The 23,328-nt window shown below is 37.8% G+C and overlaps 1 protein-coding gene across 4 annotated transcripts in view; it reads left to right on the top strand.

The window, feature by feature from the left end:
• LOC136864010 (uro-adherence factor A) overlaps positions 1-23,328 on the top strand; it is a 639,417-nt gene that overhangs the window by 399,782 nt on the left and 216,307 nt on the right. For 3 of the 4 annotated variants that reach the window (XM_067140506.2, XM_067140509.2, XM_067140508.2), the window contains 2 exons: positions 9,382-9,457; positions 9,543-9,584. In XM_067140506.2, the coding sequence (XP_066996607.2) occupies positions 9,382-9,457; positions 9,543-9,584 (118 nt within the window). The remainder of the gene's footprint in view (positions 1-9,381; positions 9,458-9,542; positions 9,585-23,328) is intronic. The other variant, XM_067140507.2, reaches the window with a different exon arrangement.

The raw sequence follows: 23,328 nt of genomic DNA, 5'->3' as shown, positions 1-23,328 counted from the left end.
TATGAATATTAAGAGTTCAGATGGAAAACCACTTCTGGGGAAAGAAGATAAGCCAGAAAGATGGCAAGAACATGTCCAACAGTTGTATTAAGGTGAAGACTTAATTGATATGGTTCAGGAACAAGAAGAGCCTTGATGCTGATGTAATAAGAGACCCAATTTTCAGGTCAGAATTTGACATGGCTTTGAGACACCTAAGTAGGAACAAGGCACCTGGAATTGACGTCATCCGCTTAGAGTTGCAGGCTGCATTAGAGACCAGTATGGCGAGGTTATTCCATTTAATGTGTAAGGTGTACGAGATAGAAGAACCACCAGATTTTAGACACAATGTTATACCTATTCCCAAGAAAGTCGGTACTGACAAGAGTGGAAACTACCGCACCATTAAGTTGGTATCTCATGCCTGCAAAATTTTTACACTTATTATTTGCAGAAGAATGGAAAGAAACGTTGAAACTGAGTTGGGAGAAGATCGATTTGGCTTAAGAAGAAATGTAGGAAAATGTGATGCCATCTTAACTTCGTCTGATCTTGGAGTATCGAATTAAGGAGGACAGGCCCACGAACATGGCATTCGTATACCTAGAAAAGGTGTTCGAAAATGTTGATAGGACCGAGCTATTTGAGATTCTGAAGTTGATCGGGATCAGATACCGAGATCAAAGAATTATCTACAATCTTTGTATAAATCAGTCTGCAGTGTTAAGAATAGAGGGCTTTGAAAAACAAGCAGCATTCCATAAGGGAGTGAGGCCAGGCTGCAATTTGTCCCCCGTCCTTTTCAGTGTTTACATAGAACAGGCCATAAAAGAAATCAAAGAGGAATTTGGAATGGGAATCAGAATGAAGGAAGAAGAAATCAAACCATGAGATATGCTGATGATACTGTTATTTTATCTGAGACAGCAGAAGATGCAGAGAAATTGCTGAATAGTATGGGCAGAGTCTTGGGTAAGAAGTAAAAGATGAAAAAAAAGAAAGAAAAAAGTCGGGAACATAATTAATGGAGTACAGTCGACGAAGTCAGGTGATTCAGTTAATATTAGATTTGGAAATTAAGTCTTAAACAATGGCAGAAGTAAGGAGGGCATTAAATGCAGACTAGCACAAGCAAGGAAAGCCTTTCTTAAGAAAAATTTTATAACTTCAAACATTGATAGGCTATAGAAATTTGAAAGATGTTCGTGAAGGACACATCTTCAGACACCCAGGACTTGTTCAGTTAGTTTTTGTGGGATGTGTAGGTGGAAAGAATGGTAGGGGTAGACCAAGGTATGAATATGACAGGCAGATCAGAGCAGATGTAAGGTGCAGCAGTTATGTAGAAATGAAAAGGTTAGCACAGGATGTGATGGAATCGAGAGCTGCATCAAACCAGTCTATGGACTGATGACTCAAGAGGTACAATCACTCAGTTGATTTTTAAGAATTAAAATAAATGGTCATAACCACAGTAGCATTGCCTTTATCAGCTTTCAAGACAAAGTCTTTCTTCATTTTCAGTTGATTTAGAGAATGCTGCTCTGTGGAAGTGTGATAGTGATGGCAGTTTCAAGATGAATCTCCTCAGTGATATGATACATTAAATGTATTATAGAAGCTTCAACACCAGGAGATGATCTCATTTGGAAGCTTAAGAAGGGAAACAGCAAAAATAATCCCTTTTCGAGCACAGACAGGGTAGCATCCAGATTAGTGGTGGATAGATTAACCACTACTTCAGAAGAATTCAAACCGGGCGAGTTGGCCGTGCGCGTAGAGGCGCGCGGCTGTGAGCTTGCATCCGGGAGATAGTAGGTTCGAATCCCACTATCGGCAGCCCTGAAAATGGTTTTCCGTGGTTTCCCATTTTCACACCAGGCAAATGCTGGGGCTGTACCTTAATTAAGGCCACGGCCGCTTCCTTCCAACTCCTAGGCCTTTCCTATCCCATCGTCGCCATAAGACCTATCTGTGTCGGTGCGACGTAAAGCCCCTAGCAAAAAAAAAAAAAAAAAAAAAAAAAATTCAAATGTGGAACTGAATTCTTCATCTAGCACATTGATAAACAAGAAAGTGTGGATACATGTTGAGCCTCTGAAGAAGATTAGTGATGAGCGATGTCAGACACAAGGTCAAGGTGGTTGGAAATGGTCACCTAACTTCTGAGCTAAGGAAATACGAAGCATATAAAGCTCACCTGAAATAGAACCCAGTTCTCTTCTCAAAGCATGAATGTGCGCTTGAATGAGAGCGAAGCTCACTTCATAGTATTCTATAGCTATGTGGCAATACAATAGGATGATCTGTCACTGCGAACTTAGGGATGATCTTGTCATCCTGACATCTAACACAAAAGGTTAGAAACAAAATAAGAGCCTTTTTCGTTTGAAGTCCATCAAAGCATTTCATATCATCGTGAATACTCTCCCTATAGAGCAGTGGCGGTGGGCTCTCAGGATGTCGTACGTACAACATCGTAATTGATGTAAAACCTTCAATTATTATGTTTAATATATTTTAATTATAGTTTATAGAAGGCTAAATTATCTTTTAAGTGTCAAACATGACTAGTATATGGTTCCTCTGTAAATATGTAGTATAAAATTGTATAACCTCAAATGCGTATTGTTTGATAGTGTGTTCCAAAAACTCTTCCAGAAGTCGATCATTCTAGATGGTTGATCGAATAGTATAAATATCGAGCTGTCAAGTCAGTGAGTTAGTCAGATCATTGGACTCGAGTGAGTGAGTGAGTCAGTGAGTGAGTGAGGGAGGCGGGGAATTCAAGAGAGAGTACATTATAGTGCGCGCATCAGTGTTGTTGATATCTGTACTTGTCAGAATCGACTTCAGGGTACTCCGCTATCGAGTGTTGTATACAGGGTGAAGCGAAATTCGCTCACTCGGGTATCGCAGCGCGACTCCTTATATGCCAGCAATAAAAAATTGTCTCTCACAAAAGTTCGTCCTGCGAGTATATCCGGGAGAAAAAGGTCGTTGGAGTGGCAATCTGGCAATACTGTAACCACATGTAGGGTAACTACCTCTGTCAGCACACATTAATTGTGCTGTACGGTTGGTGCAGTGGATAGACTTTTGGGTTAGCATGCAGGAGGTCGAGGGGTCGATCCTGGGTTGAGGCGTATGCTTTTTATTTCGTAAATGTAGTCCAGGTGGTATGGTATGTGGCATCTTAATCGTCAACAGCGATTGCAGCGGGTCCTCTAGAAACCATTTACACTTGCATACTATGATCCTAGAAACAGACAAACATTCGTTTTCATTGGTCAGCTTTGAAAGAGGCCCTTTCCACTTCATGGGCGTGAATTCATTCGCACCACTTCATCTACTAGATGCATTACGTGTTCAGAGTTACTAAATTTTGTAAATGTAAGATACATGTGACCTAAGAAACGGTGTCTTACTGTATTACAGTATGTAATGTCCGATAGAAATTAGCAAATAAAAAAAGCGCCTCGACCCAGGATCGAACCCTCGACCTCCTCCATGCTAACACAAAAAACTATCCACTACAACTGAACAGCACGGCTAATATGTGCTGACAGACGTAGTTACCCTACATATGGTTACAGTGTTGCCAGATTGCCACTCTTGCAACGTTATTTTTCTGCCGGATATACTCGCAGGACGATCTTTTGAGAGGCATTTTTTTTTAGTGCTGGCATGTGAGGAGTCGCGCTGCGACGCCAGAGTGCTCAAATTTCGCTTCACCCTGTATAGTGTCATTTGCTACTGTGTATAGTTTTGTGTTGTGACGTACAGTGTAAATAAAGTAATTTATACAAGGAAGTGAACGTGTTCTCATGTGATATTTATTTACGTCAAATAAAATCGCATCGTAGAACGATAAGGAGCACATGAGCACGTGAACACCCAGTTCTAATGCATATACATGCATTCATGGATAATTCCTTTGTTTCTGCCCGAGTTCATCAATTAAACGAAAGCATTTGACTTATATTGAAATTCTGTTAAACTGACAATGCTCGTTTCGACTGACAATGCAGGGAGCACACTGGAAATTTTGCTACGAGCCTGAAGGCTATACGCATGTGCATGGAGATGACGTCATGGTTTATGCACAGATATCTTCATAAATGAGGAGCATGATAAGGTATGTGCCTTTCAGTCTACAACTACCCTCAAACAAGTCATAGTATTACAGTTTACCACAAGGGTCTGCCACCTCCCCAGTTACTGTTGGCCACAGCTCCCAGAAGTTACTATTGCACTACATTGCCGGAAGATTTTGCTACTAGGTAATTCTGAAGAGGATTCGTAATCACGGGAAGAAGTTTGATCTACATTGTGCTATGTAAATCCATGTTCACATCTTTTAATATTCGCTACAATAGGCTACAGCATTGTAGCAAAGTTGCTGTGAATTTTACGTTTAGGAAGCTGAGTATTGAGCCTGCCAACGTGGGGTCAGAAATCAGTCTGAGCCACTGAGCCATACAGTTGTAGTTTTAGTTTTGTTGTACACTCACTGATTAGTCTCAGAAAAATGCATCCTCGGTTATAGGGGTTCTACCAGATTGTGAGTGGAGAAGCAACCGTATGAGGAACTTTTAGTGAAATGATTGAAGTAAGTTATTTTGTACTGATTTGCATTCTGTTTTGGTATATTTGAGACGTGAACACACATTTTGTTGTGAACCCCCTGAAAATTTTGTCACAAGCTCTAGTGTTTCATAATCTTGAATTGTAGACCTTCACGACCACTAAATGACATTGTTTTGGGGATAATAGTTCATGTTATAATTATTTTCTGCTGACTTGTTTTGATCTTGCAGTCAAGATTATCTTAAAGGCAATCACAATGTAGAAAGAAAACTGTGAATATCAGTTGTCACTCCGTAGTAAGAACACTCAAGATAGAAGGCCCCTCTTTGAAATGTAGTTCATTCCAGGACCTCCAAATTCAAGGGGAAAGATGTTGAAGATGTAACTGTGGAAAGTAGCTATGATCTACTCAATATACCAGGTGGTCCACTAGTCCCTTGCAAACTAGTTCTATGCATCTTGCCATTTTTACCACAGTTCTGAAATATATCAGCCCCTCTCCTTAAAGCAGCGTAATATAAGGAGATGTGTGGTTATGGGCTCAATGACTGCAGGAATTGTGAGCACCACTATTAATTCATTATGAGTACATGTTCCTCGAATGAACCGATAAGACGAGCACAGATACGAGAAATGTGTACCTTACAACAGGAGGTGCGCACACAAACCAGGAGCAGGTATCGTATAGGCTGGAGACCGCGTGCTGCATATCTAGCCTCTCGGTAGCTCGCATAGCAAGGGTGCAGTGGGTGATACTCGGATGTGATGCATAAGATAATACCTGCTGTTGGATTACCTTCTGGAATAGGAGGATGTGGGAACTCATTGTTGGAAATCTCCTCAAACTTTGGCAAACGACACTTCAAAATGTCATGTTTGTCCTGTAATTGCTGAACACCTTCGCCTTTCATGCACACATATGTGCACGAATATACAGAGCTAATTAATAGAATAGACCATTGATAAATCATTTTACTAAGAGTTATCTACTTCTAGAAGGATTGCACTCAACTTGAAGTGTGTTTTTTTAGAATAAAATATTTTGATTAGCTTTTAGAATATATTATTTTTATTTCTCCATAATTGTTATTTATAGAATTGGAAAACATAAGTGGCCAGAAATTCCTGCTGAACAAGAAATCAAATAGATAACATATACATGTATATTTGAAAATAAGTTCTATTAAAATTTTAAACCTTTATAAATATGTAACTGATTTTAAAAAATGAATTCTGATGGTTATAATTAAAATCATTAGTACTTGGCACTAGCAATATGTAAATTAAAACAAAATGGAACATAATTGCAAGTTTAATTTATGATTGCTTCCATTGTAACTCTGTACCACCAATTAATTTCCTGCCATTTATGTATCAGAAAATATTAGCTCAGTACTTTGATATTATGATGCCTTAGTAGTAATTGTGAAGTCTCTCTTCCCTTCCAGGACATTATCATCAAAACACTAGATGACATTGGGGAGGTGACGATGGGGGTGAATTTGTGGTATTTTCTCTTCCCTCGAGTATTTCTAGATATCTCGAGGTCATAGAGCAGTTCTTAAAATTGTATCACCGGGCGAGTTGGCCGTGTGGTTAGGGGCGCGCGTCTGTGAGCTTGCATCCGGGAGATGGTGGCTTCGAATCCCACTGTCGGCAGCTCTGAAGATAGTTTTCAGTGGTTTCCCATGTTCACACCAGGCAAATGCTGGGGGTGTACCTTAATTAAGGCATACCTGCCAACTTTCCCGATTTTCGACAGTTTTCCCGCCTCCCGATTCTATTATTTCTCCCGAATTTAGCTTATTTTTTGGTGAACTTCAAACATTTGTTTTCAAATCCCTCCATTTCAGCTTGTTTACGTGACTGGCCGGAAGTCCTTCGCTCATTGGCCGCTTTCAAACGAAATATCTACGTTTATTAATGCAAGAAATGTGCGCGAATGTGCGATGTTTATTGAAACCTGCATATCGCGACGCGTATATCTATCGTCAATCTCTCGTTTTCGTGTGCTATGTTCGTGTTCGTTCACATCAGTTAGTCGATTCTAGGGATTAGTCGCTATATATGGAGTCTTTTTTAGTAATGTAGTGATAGAATTTCAATGATAATGACTAGTGACTTTTCTAGATATTTTAGGAGCCATTTGGAGACAAGTTCTGACTAATTTTAATTTATCTCAATATAAATAAGATAAGAGTGTCTGTACATTGCTCAGAATTTATAAAGAATATTTCTGTACTTGTCGTGAGCACATTAACAAGGAGAAATGCAAGTTTTAATTTTTCGTAATGCCTGTATGTATGTATTATGTACCCGCATCACCAGAAAACGGCTGAAGGGAATTTAATGAAAATCGGTATATAAAGTCAGGGAAAAAGTCGCTACAATGTAGGCCATAAATAGTTGTTCACGCTGAGTGAAATGGTAGTTCAGGGGAAGGCCTAAACTTTAATTCTCACATTTTTTATTATTGGCCCTATTGATAAATACTACATAATTAAAGTTTTATATATTATTAAATTTCCCATCATTTGTCTTGTACATTTTTACCGTACCGTCTATATTAAGAGATTCATGAATTTGGATTTTTGTTGCCAAGTCCATATCAGCGCTAAGGTACAAAAAAAATGGAGAAACAGATTTTAATGGAAATCGGTATGTAAAGTTGGAGAATAAGGAACTACAGTCTATGCTATAAATAATTTTATTCACCCTGTTCTAAATAGTACTTTAAGGGGAAGGTGCCAAAATTTAATTTTTAATTACCTATCTAATTGGTTATATTGAAAAGTACTACATAACAAAAGTTTTAGAGAGTACAATTCTGATTATGTCTTATTCAGTTTCACCATACTGAATAATAATGTGAAGATGATTATAAGAATGAGAAAAAAGTCATGAAGGAACGATCGCTTGAATAACAACACAGGAGGGAACACAGTCGTAAAACAAAGGACGGCTCACTTTACATTGGATGCTTTAATATCACAGAGTCAGAAGAAAATGAAATGTGAAGGCCTGCAATATAGACTGCTCATAAAATTGATCAACAATAACATTCCTCTGGTTCATAAACTTTCTGATACTAATGGCACGTAACACACCGGATCATCATAGTATTCCAGCTATTCAATCCCTACTCTGAGGCAGTGATTGGAATGAACAGTGTGCACACTTAAATGGAATAACCATGAACCTACTATATTAGCATAGCAGGGGGGGGGGGGGGGTAATGCTACAACGTGGCGCATTCCAGGTGGCGGAGGGGGGGAGAGGTAATACTACCACGTGGCGGATTGGGGGGGGGGGTCCTAACTGGCTTGCCGGCGGACAAGAGCGAAATAAAATAGTTCTCACAGACCAAACACACACCCCCTGTGGGTGGGGGATGCAGGTGAAGAATACACCCACGGTATCCCCTGCCTGTCATAAGAGGTGACTAAAAGGGGCGACCTAGGGATGTTTGAATTAGAACCCTGAGTCTGCTTATAATTAGTACAAATACGCTGGGTCGCTTTTACTTGCACGTAGTACCACTATGTTAGGTACACAATAGATTTGTGATTAGTAGCGACAGTGCGTGAATCAGGACGAGTTTTATAGTACCTGTGATTAGTACCACACTTATGAGCTACACCATGGGTCTGCCTTGCCTATGGTTAGTAGCCACTATGTGAGGAACACCACATTTTGAATTCTGGTCAGTGGACGATTTTGGACTTTTAAATTGTCATTACATTTCATCTCATTTTGTACCATTAGGTGCCAATGACCTGGATGTTAGGTCCCTTTAAATAACAGGCATCATCTTAAATGGAATAATGACACAGGAGTGTTCGCAGCAGTCTACGGCCTGGTCATTCTAGCTCTGGAACTTTGAACTATTAGGTTGACACTGTGGTACTTTTCTTTAAAAGTGAGAAAATGTGCTGTTTTTCATTTTATCAAATATTCCATATGACAGTATTACTTTTAATCATGACATTCGTACCGTCATTGTAATGGCCTATGTTGACTTCAGTTGGGAAAACTATAAGGACAGTCTTTCTGAGAATTCCGTAGTGAAGCACGGGTACATCAGCTAGTTCTTTGATACAAATAGCATTGCGCTTCGCATAATTGTGCGGGCGCTTGATGCAATATATTAATCTATGCATTTGCTAAGTAATGGCATTTAAGTGCATGACCGATTCATACATGTGGAGCACGAGTTCATACTATTTCCACAAGGCTTATCAGAAACTGATCATCTCACTCATATACTTCCTGTGAGGTAATAGAGATGTGTAATTTTTAGCCTTGTAGCCTTGTTATAGCAACAGTCGGGCTTTGAGACAATAAGTGTTATAAATATATCATAGTATTGTATTGTGCAAGACATGTAGAATAAGCAGTTTTGACCAATTGTATCTCCTGATTTCTCCTGATTTTCCCTTATTTTCTTATCAAAATCTGCTGATTTTTTGTTTTGTGTAAAGTTGGCAGGTATGTTAAGGCCACGGACGATTCCTTTCCACTCCTAGCCGTTTCCCATCCCATCGTCGCCATAAGACCTATCTCTGTCGGTGCGACATAAAGCAACTAGCAAACAAAATTTTTTAAAAATCTGCTGTTAGAAAATTCCAGAAGTTGAACATTACTTTGCCTATTTGAGGTCTAGTCTTCCAGTAATGATGTGTTATCTCTTACAGGGTCTGTATTACAATTGTGATTTCAAATAAGTAGTTAACATAATACATTTAGCAGAAGAGCATATACCCATTGTATTTGAAATATTATTTCTAATTCTCAGTTCATTGTTGACAGTCTGCCCACTCTGAAGTGAACCAGAGTGAAGCCGGTCCAGATATTGCAGACGAAGTCAGTTGTAAAGCCGAGGATGGTAAGCCGGAGTTTTGCTTCCCATTAGTTAGTTATAGTTTATTATATTTTAGAGTAAGTTCCTATATTTACCGCTTATGTTTCAGTGTACTGGTTGTTACTGATGAATAAATCAAAGTTGGCAGATGGTAAGGCTTGTCCAAAATGTTCATGAAATTGTGTGTTTATACAAATGTTACAGATTGAGAGTGAAGCTGGGTGGTTTAATCTGCAAATCTTGTTTTAAAAAGCATGACCTGCGTCTTAACTAGACCTGGGATTTTAAGGCAAATGCCTAATTCGTTCCTTACGAAATAACATGATTTTTTAAAAATATGTTGACGTTTCACGATAAATACCTTACATTAACAGAGTTTTATAGTGCCCTAAAATGCCTATTTGGACCTTTAGAGCCTATTTTACTATTTTAGTGCCTAAAAATGCCTATTTTCTATATTTAAAATAAAATTAAACTTCTATAATTTTTACAATCACACAATGGACATCCTGGAACGAGCAGAACAGGAGAGGGTGGGTTTTTCACAGAAATGTGCTCTTCCCAGACAACTGTCACCAAAGGTATGCTGAGTGAAGTGTGGAGGTGGAGGATTAGCTCAAAAGAACAACGAGCAGGTAGTAAAGGACGTACTGTGTCGAGTGATGGGGTGAGGGGGGAGATTATCTAGGAAGAACAAGGAGCAGGTAGTAAGAAGGGACATTCTGTGTCAAGTCTCCAGTGAAAGAACATTTGTTTAAGTGAATATAGTTCATCATGCCTAAAACAAAATCATCTAAGAGTGCACTTGCACAACAATGGCTTGTACAATTTCCAGGGATGACTTTTGATGGCAAGATTATTTTCTGCCAGTACTGCAATAAATAGGTATGTGCATATATCGTAAATTTCATATTAATCTAAAACTAAGGTTTTTATATTGGCTCCTCTAATTAATTGTAGAGACCTAGTCCAGACGACCTGGGTTCGATTTCTAGTACCGGCAGTAATTTAGAAATCTATGAGGTCTGGAACGGTGTTGACCCAGCGTCGTGAGGACAATTGAGAAGCTACAGTGGGCAGGGGTCACGGAGGCAAGGCAATACGGCTGAGGGATGTATCGTGCTGACCACACTCCACCCATTATTTGCAGGCCATGAGCTGGGCAGCAACCGTTATTGAAAGCCAAGGCCCTTCGGGGACTGTAGTGTTCTTGTTCTTAATTAACTTTAGAGTAATAATGGCTTAATTTAAATAGTACAAAATTACAAATTTTATTCAATAGCTCACCTTTTCTATTCCTCATCTTAGTCTCTAATTGACATCACTTTATTGCGTTTTAGATTTCACATGAGAAAAAATGCCACCTTCAGCAGCATGCAGATACTGCCAGTCACAAAGCAAAAGCAGCTATGAAAAGTAACATTAGACAGACTCTGCTCAGACAAACTATATCTCCTACAACCCATAATGGTTTCTATGCTGATATGTGTAGAGCCCTAGTTGCAGCAAATATCCCCTGGAATGCTGTGCATAATCCGGTTTTCAGAGATTTTTTAGAGAAATACACCAAGCAGCACATCCCATCAGCATCTACATTAAAGAAGAACTACTTAGATATTTGTTACAATGAGGTCATTTTGTCAATCAGGGAGGATATTGGGGAGTCTTGCATATGGTTGTGTGTGGATGAAACCACCGACTCTGTGGGCAGGTACATTGCTAACCTTATAGTAGGAAAACTGGAACCCAATCAGGCATCTACCGCTCACCTTCTTTGCTCTAAACAGCTTGAGAAAGTCAATAGTCAAAGCATTGCATACTTCATCAACAAGGGGTTGCAATTGTTGTATCCTGGGAGTGTTGATGATTCTAAAGTCCTTCTCCTTGTCTCCGATGCTGCTTCCTACATGATTGCCACTGCACCTCTCCTCAAAACTTTCTATCCTTCTTTAATTCATGTTACTTGCATGGCCCATGCCTTGCATAGACTCGCAGAAACAGTTAGGGCCGAGTTTCCTGCAGTAAATACTCTCATTTCAACAATGAAGAAAGTGTTCTGTAATGCTCCATCAAGAATAGCCATCTTTCGAGAGAAACTTCCCTGTATTCCCCTTCCACCACAGCCAATCACCACCCGTTGGGGTTCCTGGATGGAAGCTGCCCTGTATTATGCAGAACATCTTGAGGAAATCAAGACTGTGATAGACAATTTGCCTTTAACGGACAACTCTGCATGTGTGTCGTCTGTCAAAGAGCTGTTAAATGATTGTTCCAGTGTTCAGAGAGACATTGTGTATATTCAGGCAAATTTTTCATTTCTTCCAGTCACCATTACAAAAATGGAGGAAAAAGGAAACAGTCTCAAACAGGAATTTTCTGTAATTGAGGAAGCTGAGAATAACATACCAAGTGCTAGGGGCAAGGTAGGGGACAAAATAAGAGAAAAGTGGTCTAGTGTACTGCAGAAGAACTCAGGTTATTCAGTGCTGAAAAGGGTACATCAGGTAATGGATGGGGAAAAGGTAGACTTACCAAGTGAAATTGAATTGAAAAATGTAGATAAATTTTCCTATGCCCCTCTTAACATCTGTGAGTGTGGAGTGCACTTTTTCTGTTTTCAAAATGATTTTAACAGACAAAAGACACAGCCTGACTGTGGAAAATTTGGAGAAGATTATTGTTATGTACTGTAAAGCAAACTACGAATTAAAGTACTGTAGGAATGTTCCTCACAAATAATAAACACATACTCCATTCGCGTTTTTGCCGTTATTGGATGCCTACAGTGCTGTAATTGTGTACAGTGATTTTAGTATTAAGGTTTTAGATCAGTACTGATAATGGTATATCATACAATCCATAACGTTTTTTGTCACTTTACTTTTTATATTGTTTTTGATAAATGTCTTTTTTTATTATGTCTTAATTTTGCAGTTATTTCGGTTAAGAATAGAGATACCACGTTTTTTAAAGTAAAAAAAGTATCACGTTACAGTTTAAGTGTATATTGTAATATTTTAAACTCTATTTCCTGCCTATCCACACATTTTTAAAACATATTTTAAGTGCCTGTTTTCTCTGTGAAAAGCCTATTTACTTGTTTTAAAAGCCTATTTTAGGTGCCTAAAACTAATTTTTTTAGAGCCTAAAATCCCAGGTCTAGTCATAACTGATCATTTTCCTTTTTACTATGTAGATGATGTATCCTTAAAAAAAAAATAGTATTCTTGTCAAGGTGACAAGCTGTAAGCTTCTTTTAACACCACAGTGCATGTGCAACGTGGAAACTGTGTAATATCCTGCATTTTGAATTCTTGAACAATATTATTGTGAACTCATTTCATGACATATAATCACCCTTGTGGAGAGCAATATAATGTGCATGGAGCTTTGTAGTCTTGACAGTGATGGACTTCGGATGTTGAATGACATTTTCTTGATTAGTGACTGATAATTTACCCAAGTTCGGTTGGCAAGTAAGTATTACTTGCTCTTGATGTGTTCTACTGTAATATATCAGAATATCCTGAAAGTTCTGAGTGTTTGTGACAAGTGGATATTTATGCATTCTTTATACCATTGTACTGCTTGAAAACACCTATGTTATAACCAACTATGACTGGAGTTAACTTTTTTATGTTACGCATGTGAAGTCTATCTGAAAACCTTGGAAACTCAGTTGTCTAAACTAGTGTGTGATTTTTATTAACCGGGGGCGGGGGGGTGTAGGAGGAGGAAATGGTTCGTGTTAGATACCAGCCTATCATAATGAGTTGAGATGGGAAATCCAGACAAAACTGTTTCCTGGATGGCAAAGAGTATGATTTCCAGTTATTTCTCTTCAATGTTGGATTACTTTGTGGCTGAATACATTCAGTTCTGTTTCCTCAAACTACTAAAGTTTCATGATACAGTTATGTCCATGAACTGCAGTTATTATACTGGTGTGGAAAGTTAGTTTAAATGACCATATTTTCTGACATAATTGACGCCTTTGCATAATTTACGCATCCCAATATTTTTGGGTCAAAAGTGGAGAAAAAGAACTATTCGCGTATTTGATGCACCCACTTCTTCGAACATCCATCTCGCAGCTCCGGATGTGTTTCGAAATAAAGATGTCAACTACTCGGGTAGCAGCCTTCCTATTGCGAAACCAGGTATTCCAAATATCAGGCAACGTGCTGTTATCAGCTGGTAGAAAATACCACTGCACTAGTTCAGTGAGAGAATCAGCACAGAAGTGACTTGTGATGTTCTATTCCAGTCTAGTACAAACATATTTTATGAGTATTTTGAGTACGGGACATGCATTTTGTGATCTCAAAATTGTTCGTTAGTCCACAGTGAGCAAGTATTCGAGTAATACTGCATCAAAGTCGCAGTGATCAGTTACGCCGAAACATACAGGAATAGAGCAGTGGGCCGCAAGTATTCAAGTCTGAATGCAACATGCGCTACCGTGGTAACAGAGAAGTGCACTTCAAGCGACAAACAAGTCTCGCAAAGCATTTCACAGACCAAAAAGTGGCATGTTGTGAATGTAGGGGAGGATCTACTTAAATATAAGATTTCGTTACACAACGTTGAATATGCCCTTTCTCACGAAATGCTGTATTTTAAAGGATAGAAATAGCTGCTGCACATGGAATCAGTGCCTCGGATTTGGAGGTTACCTGAGGCTTGTTTCATTTAATGAAATATGGACATTCTCTTCGACGAAGAACAACATTATGCCACAAAATGCTGAATGATTTCAACCAAAAAGTAATTGATTTTCATTGCTTTGTTATTGAGAAACTTAAAGTGAAGGAATATTAGTGCTCCCAAATAGGAACCACAGGTCAGACGCCAGTCAGTTTCCGTGTGCCACAAAGTCGAACAGTCTATAAAAAGACACATCAAGTGTTATTGTATGCTCTACCAGAAGCGAAAAAGGATGTACTGCAATGCTTGCTGCAACAGGTGATGGCAGAAAGCTTGCGCCTTATGTTCTAAAACGAAAAACAATGCCTAAAGTAAAATTTCCGCAAGGGATCCACGTTCGTATTAAAGAAAAAGGGTGCATGGACACATCATTCGTACAAGATTGGATACAAGCGGTTTGGGGAAATATAGCAGGGATCCCTCCTTTGATGCCCGGCCCTTCTCGTGTTGGACAGTTTTCTTCTCTTTTTGCCTGTATGTTATTGTGTACTTACATGAATTATACTTTTATTAGTACATGTTTATTTTACTTCAGGTCATATTGTCAGCTCATAACGGGAAGAATATTTTCTAGTGTCGGTACTTCAAATCCACGTGTCCAACTTACCTGATGTACTGCATTTGACTTTTTAGAAAACTCTCACGCCAAATGACGATTATTACAAGTCATTAATCTCATTTTTGGTCCGTATTGACGCTAGTGATTACATACAGTTTACAAAATATACATTTAATGTTAACCTAGTCAATACTTACAATACCACATTTTGTGGTTAAATATTTATAAATAATAGAAAGGTTGTGAACATGTTTCGCCCTTCTTAATGGGCATCATCAGCACAATGCATAACCTTAAAGCAAATAATTACAACTAAAAATGTTTACAATTATTGGTCATATAAAATTGGAATGAGATCTTGAGATGTTAAGTTATTTTCGATATCATGATTTTTAAGATCGACGCAAAGGAAGAATTTAAATAGTACAACCACACACAAGGTACAAAACAGAGTAAATGACATTTGGTTGAGGAATGAAATTAAAATAAGATACCAGAAGAAAGCCCATTTGAACTTCCAACTATATAAAACGCGTTTAATAGTATCCCAAGAATTAATCCCATTAGAATGGAAGTCATTCCAGCAGTATGTAAACCAGAAACTAACGCAGCTAATGGACAAAAAACAGACAACTCTCGACAAAAAACTTATGCAACTAAAAACAACCCAAACTCAACATTCTAGGCTAAATACAAACGGAAGACAAATCCAATGCATTCCGTCACACCTATAGTAACAAATTTGACAAATACACAATTTTCGAATGAAGAGATAGAACTCTTATACAAAGGTCCCAAACATAATTGGCCTAACAAAAATAAAGAAGTCGATATTATAAATATCATAGCCGAAATAGAAAGTAACATTTCCAAGTTACCTTGTGATGTACAAAAAGATTTAAGAACTGATATAAAGAAAAAACTCCCAAGGTTAGCAGAAAACCTGAACACTAATTTTGACCCTGAACAGCATATATTAATACGTAACATGAAGACAAAAATAGATGTCATTGTAACCAAAGCTGATACAGGAGGCTCAATAGTTCTATTAGATAGATATGCATATATCCAAAAAACAGATTTTCTTAATGATAACTACACAATAGTAAACAAAGACCCGATTGCAAGAATACAACGAAACATAAAATCATTGCTAAAAAAATTAACATTTCTTTTTAATGACCAGGAACAACAAAGTCTCACAAACATGAATCCCAGCCTCCCTAAAGCTAGAGCCCTCACCAAAATACATAAGAAAGATATCCCAATACGTCCAATTATTAACTGTTGTAACAGCCCAACCTACAAAATTTCTAAATACATTCATAGCTTCCTCAAAAGAGACTATACCTTTAACAAGCAACCATTAAAGAATTCAATTGATATTTGCGAGACCCTTAACAAATTCAACTTACAATCCCACTTACAATGTGCTCTTTCGACGTAGTTAACATGTTTTCAAATATTCCGATTAAAGACACTATTGATATTATATACAACAATATCAGTAAATACAGTAACCTCAGCAAAATGGAGATCAAAGAATTTGACTATATTAAAATTTACATTACATAATAACTATATCACGTTTAATGGTAGAATTTACAAACAGAACGGCTTGGCGATGGAGACCCTATTTCGGGTATCCTAGCCGATATCTATATGGATACGATTGAGCACACAAAAATTAAAACCAACATAAAAGGAATTAGTTTATGGTTAAGGTTTGTGGATGACACATTTGTCATAATTGACAAGAATGTAACCAGTAGTAATGAAATATTAGATAAATTAAACAAGATCAACCCCACCGTAAATTTTTACACAAGAAGATGAAGATGGAGGCTCTTTAAAATTTTTTTGGATATAAAAGTTACCCGATCTAACAACCCTTTGAATATCAAATTCACAGAAAACCTACACACTCGTCAATTACAATAAATAATTCTTCATTACATCCTGGATCACAAAAACAGACATATTTTTACAGCCTGATATATCGAGCCTTAAGAATCCCCTTATCTCCCAAAAATTTGAGAACTGAATTAAATTATATAAGAAATCTTGCAGTAACTAATGGATATGAGATTGAAATGATAAACCGTCTGATATATAAGATCAAAAATAAGCTATCCACTAACCTCAAACCAGATAGGCCTAACAGAAATAAACATGCTGTTTTCACATATAATAGCCCAACTATCCACCAAATTACTCATACCTTCAACAAGTATAATATAAACATAGCTTACAGAACAACCATTACTACACAGAACATATTTTTCAATTATAATAAAATAAATAACGGCAAATATTCAGGTTCAGGGGTAGACAGGTTGACATGTTCGCAGTGTGGTTATTCATATGTTGGCCAGACTGGACAAAGTTTTATTACAAGATATGTGGAACATTTCAATGCTGACAAACATAATAAATATTCTGCTATGAGTACACACATGAAGGAAACGGGCCACCATTTTACCTCAATAGAAAAAGATCTTTCTTTCTTTTTTTCTTTTTTTTTTTCGCTAGGGGCTTTACGTCACACCGACACAGATGGGTCTTATGGCGACGATGGGATAGGAAAGGCCTAGGAGTTGGAAGGAAGTGGCCGTGGCCTTAATTAAGGTACAGCCCCAGCATTTGCCTGGTGTGAAAATGGGAAACCACGGAAAACCATCTTCAGGGCTGCCGATAGTGGGATTCGAAGAGAAAAAGATCTGACAATAATAAGGAATACTAACAAGGGAAAACTACTAAATGAATTAGAATACATTTATATTTATCTGGACAGAACATTTAATAAAGATCGCAACCTTAATGACGACACGGAGATTAAGAGTTCTTTATACACATTAATACCTAAGTTATTGAAAACAGTTGTTCCAAATCAAAAGAAAATTCTGCATACATTAAAAGTTGTCAATTCAACTCCACTTATCCCCCCGAATACTAAACCTACAATTCCCCCTCCAAATAATCCCCCTCCCGTACCAATACATATTACTCCGCCCAATTCTTCCCTCCCTCAACCCGCTCCCCTCCCTCCGCCACATTCATACAATACACGTAGCAGGAACGCCAGTCAGACTAACGCTAATAACAGACCAAGATAGACACTCCACGGCATTCGAGTAAGTATCCATTTTTACGTAACCCATAACACTGTACAATCACATACATTATTTATACATACAAATTAAATACGTTTTTATATTTCTTTGCAGTTCTAACCATCGAGATTTACACAACTATCAAGAAGACTACTGTTTTAGTGTTAACCATTCCAACTTGTACATCGGATAAATTTTCAACGTATATTCCATTTCAACGTATTCCCACTTAAAAGTGTTTTAACCAATTTAACTCAAGAAATAACACCAATTGTTCATTCCTGACCTAATTTCTACAATAGGAACATATGTTTTATACATATCTTTTTCTTCAAATCTGCTTGGTGGTGAACACGACAATAACATTGACTTTCACCAAAAATTAAAAGAAGAGGATCCATTTCAATTCCAGACGAATGCCGATACATTTTTACAATATTGTCTAAAAAATATATACTACAATATTACAATAGTTTTAACTTGTGTTTGTAACATTCGCGTTCAAACTTTCTAATCATGATATCGAAAATAACTTTCAACATCTCAACATCTCATTCCAATTTCATATGACCAACAATTGTAAACGTTCTTAGTTGTAATTATTTGTTTTAAGGTTATCCATTGTGCTGATGATGCCCATTAAGAAGGGCGAAACATGTTCACAACCTTTCTATTATTTATAAATATTTAACCACAAAATGTGGTATTGTAAGTATTGACTAGGTTAACATTAAATGCATATTTTGTAAATTGTATAAAATGACAATTAACTGCAAACGAGTTCAACCAATTGCTTTTATATTTGATCTATCTTTTAAACATAAATGAATTGTAAATAATTTTTTAAAACATCTGAATTCTTTGAATAATTTACGTATCAGATGTTTTCACCTGTATTTTTTGTCAAAAAAGTGTGTTAATTATGCGATAAAATATGGTATTCTTTTCTGTGTCTTAGATTTCTAAAGGTAGGTTATGTTATGAAATACTCGTCCACAATTAGATGATCGGTTTGGATGTGCATTATACCTACTGTACCTCAAGAAATGGCATGAAAGCCTCCACTAGAAGAGCCCAGAACTTGAAACAGGAACAGCATTTTTCTACCAAGAAAACATGAAATCCTGTGCATCCTTGATCATCCGAAGAAAAGTGCACAGAATTGACAGCTATATCTAGTTACACATACTTTATTCACCAGGTGTGTAATTTAACTTCCACTTGTTTCTGCACCTGTGTAAATTCATTTTCATTAGATCATCATTTATCATGTCAGTACTTTCAAAATAATTTCCATTACAATTTTTAGTTCCATGTGCACCGAGTTTTTAACATTGCGTGGTATATGGAAGAATTATCTTTGAGGGTTCGTCCAACTGCAACTGCCTTTGGACAAGTATGTTTCTTCTGCATTTTATCCTTCAGTTACCCAGCACTTCTTGGCCATTTCTTTGTTCCAGCCCAGGTCACATTGCCATGTACTGTTCTTAACCAAGTTATATCATAATCTTGGTCTTCTTCTTGACTTCTGTTCCTTTTTTTTATACTTCTGTTGTTTGCTTTTATATTCATGTTTCTGTTCAGCATTTTCAAACCATCTCTATCTATTCCTCTCAACTTTCCACTTCTATATCTGCACCACCTCCAGTAGAGAGATCTGCTTAGACTCTTCAGAAATGCATGAAGCAGGCCTTATGGTTAGAATATGTAGTTGTACAGTGTGGTCAGGCATCCATGTTGTAGAATCTGATGGAATATTGGATTGAACTGGGATATTGGCTGGAATGAATGTTGATGTAAATTGAACAGTGGAGACACTGGAGACTTCTCGACCCCTAATTGACAGTGTCAAAGTAATTTCCGTGTGGTTGATCATATTGCGAGGTCTACTGTAAGGAAGGTTGAGAGGCTGGCGAACAGAGCAGGCATATGGTATACACAAGGGTTTGAAGGATGAAAATTCCACAGGTACCCTTCTGGTGTACTGAAACAATTCAGTCATGCTCCCTGTTCCCTCTGATGCTGAAGTAGGCTGAAGGTTTCCGCATGGTTGGCAGTAGGTGCTGGAAAGTCACCTGGTATGTGTAGAGGTTCTCCATAAATAAGATCTGCTACCAAAGACTGGAGGTTGAGTCGGAAGATTTGAGAGAGTCAGGGCTAAGGCTTCCACCAAAAGCATTGGTGAGTGATGATTGGTGGCTGCTTTCATGGTGCAATGAGAATGTTCCACAGAACAGTTTCCCTGTGAGTGGTACGCCGTTGTAGAGCACAGGTGAGTACTACACAAGCTGTCAAGAGGACGCAAAAGTTGACGCCTGAACTGGCATTCTTTATCTGCCATAATATTCTAGAATTCTTCAGTACATCATTTACAGCTAATTGCAGTGTATGAGGTGCACATCTTGCAGATCTGTCTGTCTTGGATGTACTGATTGTGAAATAGCCTTCAATGTTCCTTCCTGATTTTAACCTTCCAATGTTCACTCTGAAATAACAGTTCGAAATTTTCACTTTCGTCCCAAGTAACATGGAAGGCACCATTTACATCATCATAGTTTTAACATTCATGGTGATTTAATTGTTCTTGTCTCAGCAACTTGACAAGTTTAATCATGTTGTCCGTGGTTACTGAATATAGTTGTTTGTTGTTTAATGGGGCCTAACATCTAGGTCATCAGCCCTACCGAATATACCTGTTGCACTGAAATACCTTGTATCTCAACAGTTAAGATTACATTCTTCAGTGTTTCAGCATTATGACTACCGAAGAGTTCTCTAATTAGAAGCGTACGTAACATAGTCGGACTGTCGGTAAGGAAGTGAATGATGATACCCAAGAAAGAACATTTCATACAAGTCATTGTCCCCTTTAACACACACCATTACCGGGCGAGTTGGCCATGCTGTTAGAGGCGCGCGGCTGTGAGCTTGCATCCGGGAGATAGTGGGTTCGAATCCCACTGTCAGCAGCCCTGAAGATACTTTTCCGTGGTTTCCCCATTTTCACACCAGGCAAATGCTGGGGCTGTACCTTAAGGCCACGGCTGCTTCCTTCCAACTCCTATGCCTTTCCTATCCCATCGTCGCCATAAGACGTATCGTGTTGGTGCGATGTAAAGCCACTAGGAAAAAAAAAACAAAAAACAATTTTCCTGCTAAATTTGGCATATCCTCAGTGCCCTGCTAACACTATGCTCACGAATTCTATGTGAACTAATGCTGCTCCTAGCATGAGCATCCAGGGAAATCAGACTGATGATATTATGGAAGACCTGTTATCTAGTAGTGTAAATTGTCTGCCGTTAACAATAACCATATTTACTCTTCTTTGCGTTGAGTTCGGTGTGAATTTGCAATGATCTGTAAAAAGGCTTTCCTTTTCCATTTGAATTTTGTGAACTCGTCTGGATGCATGTTGCTCAGATATTCCTCCAGATTGCTCCCATAATTGCCCTAGAGATAAATTAGTCATTATTATTATTATTATTATTATTATTATTATTATTATTATTATTATTATTCATCCTAAACCATCTCCAGTTTCCTGGGTGTGGTATATGATCCTCCTCCATCTCATCCTGTCCTTGTACCATTCCTCCTCCATCAACTTGTCCCTATCGTGATCTCTCAGCAGTACATCATTCTTGACAAAATCTATCCATTTCCTTCGTCGCCTTCCCACAGGTCGTCTTCCTTCTACTTTTCTGTCAAATTCCTTCCTTGCAGTTCTGTTAACTGGCATCCTCTTCATGTGACCAAACCACTTCAGTCTTCATATCTGAATCTTATTGAGGAGAGAATCATCTATTCCTACTTCTCTAATTTTCTCTTTCTTAATCTTGTCTTTCCTGGTTTTCTGGATCATAGTGTGTAGGAATTTCATTTCAGCTGCCTGGAGTTTGGAATTATCTCTATTGTTCAGCGTTGTGTTTTCGAGACTGTATGTAAGAATTGGTGTATAATAGGACTTGTACAATGTCATTTTTGTTTTCATAGGTATTTGCTTATCAATCTATCAATACTGATCTGCACTTACGGCAGTCTCCCAGGTGGCAGATTCCGTATCTGTTGTTTTTGTAGCCTTTTCTTAAATGATTTCAAGAAATTGGAAATTTATTGAAGTTCTCCCGTGGTAAGTTATTCCAATTCCTAACTCCCCTGCCTATAAATGAATATTTGCCCCAATTTGTCCTCTTGAATTCCAACTTTATCTTCATATTGTGATCTTTCCTACTTTTAAAGACGCCACTCAAACTTATTAGTCTTCTAATGTCATTCCACGCCATCTCTCCGCTGACAGCTTGGAATATACCACTTAAAAAATTCAAAAAGTATGAAGGTGTTTTTTAATCCACCTATTCAATACTTTTATTTTCACTTATAGTGATTACATAAATAGACTATCAGTTAAATGGGACATGTTTCATCCTCAATATGATGAAAAATTGTTATTTGGGATCAGGAGTATACAGACTCAAATGTACACAGTGTAATTTTTCATATGTTGGACAGACTGGGAGAAGCTTTATGACGAGATACATGGAACATGTTAATGCGGAAAAACATAGGAAATACTCAGCGATGAGTTTGCATATGAGGGAGACTGGTCACCGATTTGAATCCATAGAGAAAGACCTAGCGATAATTAGAAACTTAGAAAAAGGGAGAATGTTGAACGAACTAGAAAGTTTATATATCTATTTAGATCAGACGTATAATAAGGAACAGAATCTTAATGAAATCACGGACAGTAAAGGCATGTTAAATGAATTAACGCCGAAATTCAATCTCATTTATGTGATTACGCCAATGAAGATCGTTCCTTACATTAACACCTAGATACTTACAATAATCACCCAATCAACGCAGTAGTTAAAACTGAGAGGACTTTTCCTATTTGTGAAACTCACAACCTGACTTTAACTCTGTTTATCAACATACCATTGCCTGCTGTCCATCTCACAACACTATCGAGGTCACCCTGCAGCCGCTCACAATCTTGTAACTTATTTATTACTCTATACAGAATAACATCTGCAAACAACCTTATCTCTGATTCCACTTCTTTACACATATCATTGATATATATAAGAAAACATAAAGGTCCAATAATACTGCGCTGAGGAATTGCCCTCTTAATTATTACAGGGTCAGATAAAGCTTTGCGTACTCTAATTATCTGAGATTTATTTTCTAGAAATATAGCAACCCATTCAGTCACTCTTTTGTCTAGTCCAATTGCACTCATTTTTGCCAGTAGTCTCCCATGATCCACCCTATCAAATGCTTTAGACAGGTCAATCGCAATACAGTCCATTTGACCCCTCCTGAATCAAAGATATCTGCTATATCTTGCTGGAAACCTACAAGTTGAGCTTCAGTGGAATAAGCATAGCACAGCAGGCGCCTTACCTGGTGGTAAAATTGTGTTGCCTTATTGATTTGCTTATTCACCTCAAGTTTTGCTAGGTTGTTATTTGACAGAACGCTACACAAGTGTTTGAAAATTGGAACGC

Source organism: Anabrus simplex, chromosome 2, assembly GCF_040414725.1.
Source record: "Anabrus simplex isolate iqAnaSimp1 chromosome 2, ASM4041472v1, whole genome shotgun sequence".
Lineage (NCBI taxonomy): Eukaryota > Metazoa > Arthropoda > Insecta > Orthoptera > Tettigoniidae > Anabrus > Anabrus simplex.
Note: the sequence above shows the minus strand (reverse complement) of the source record. Positions and strands in the feature narration are given on the sequence as shown.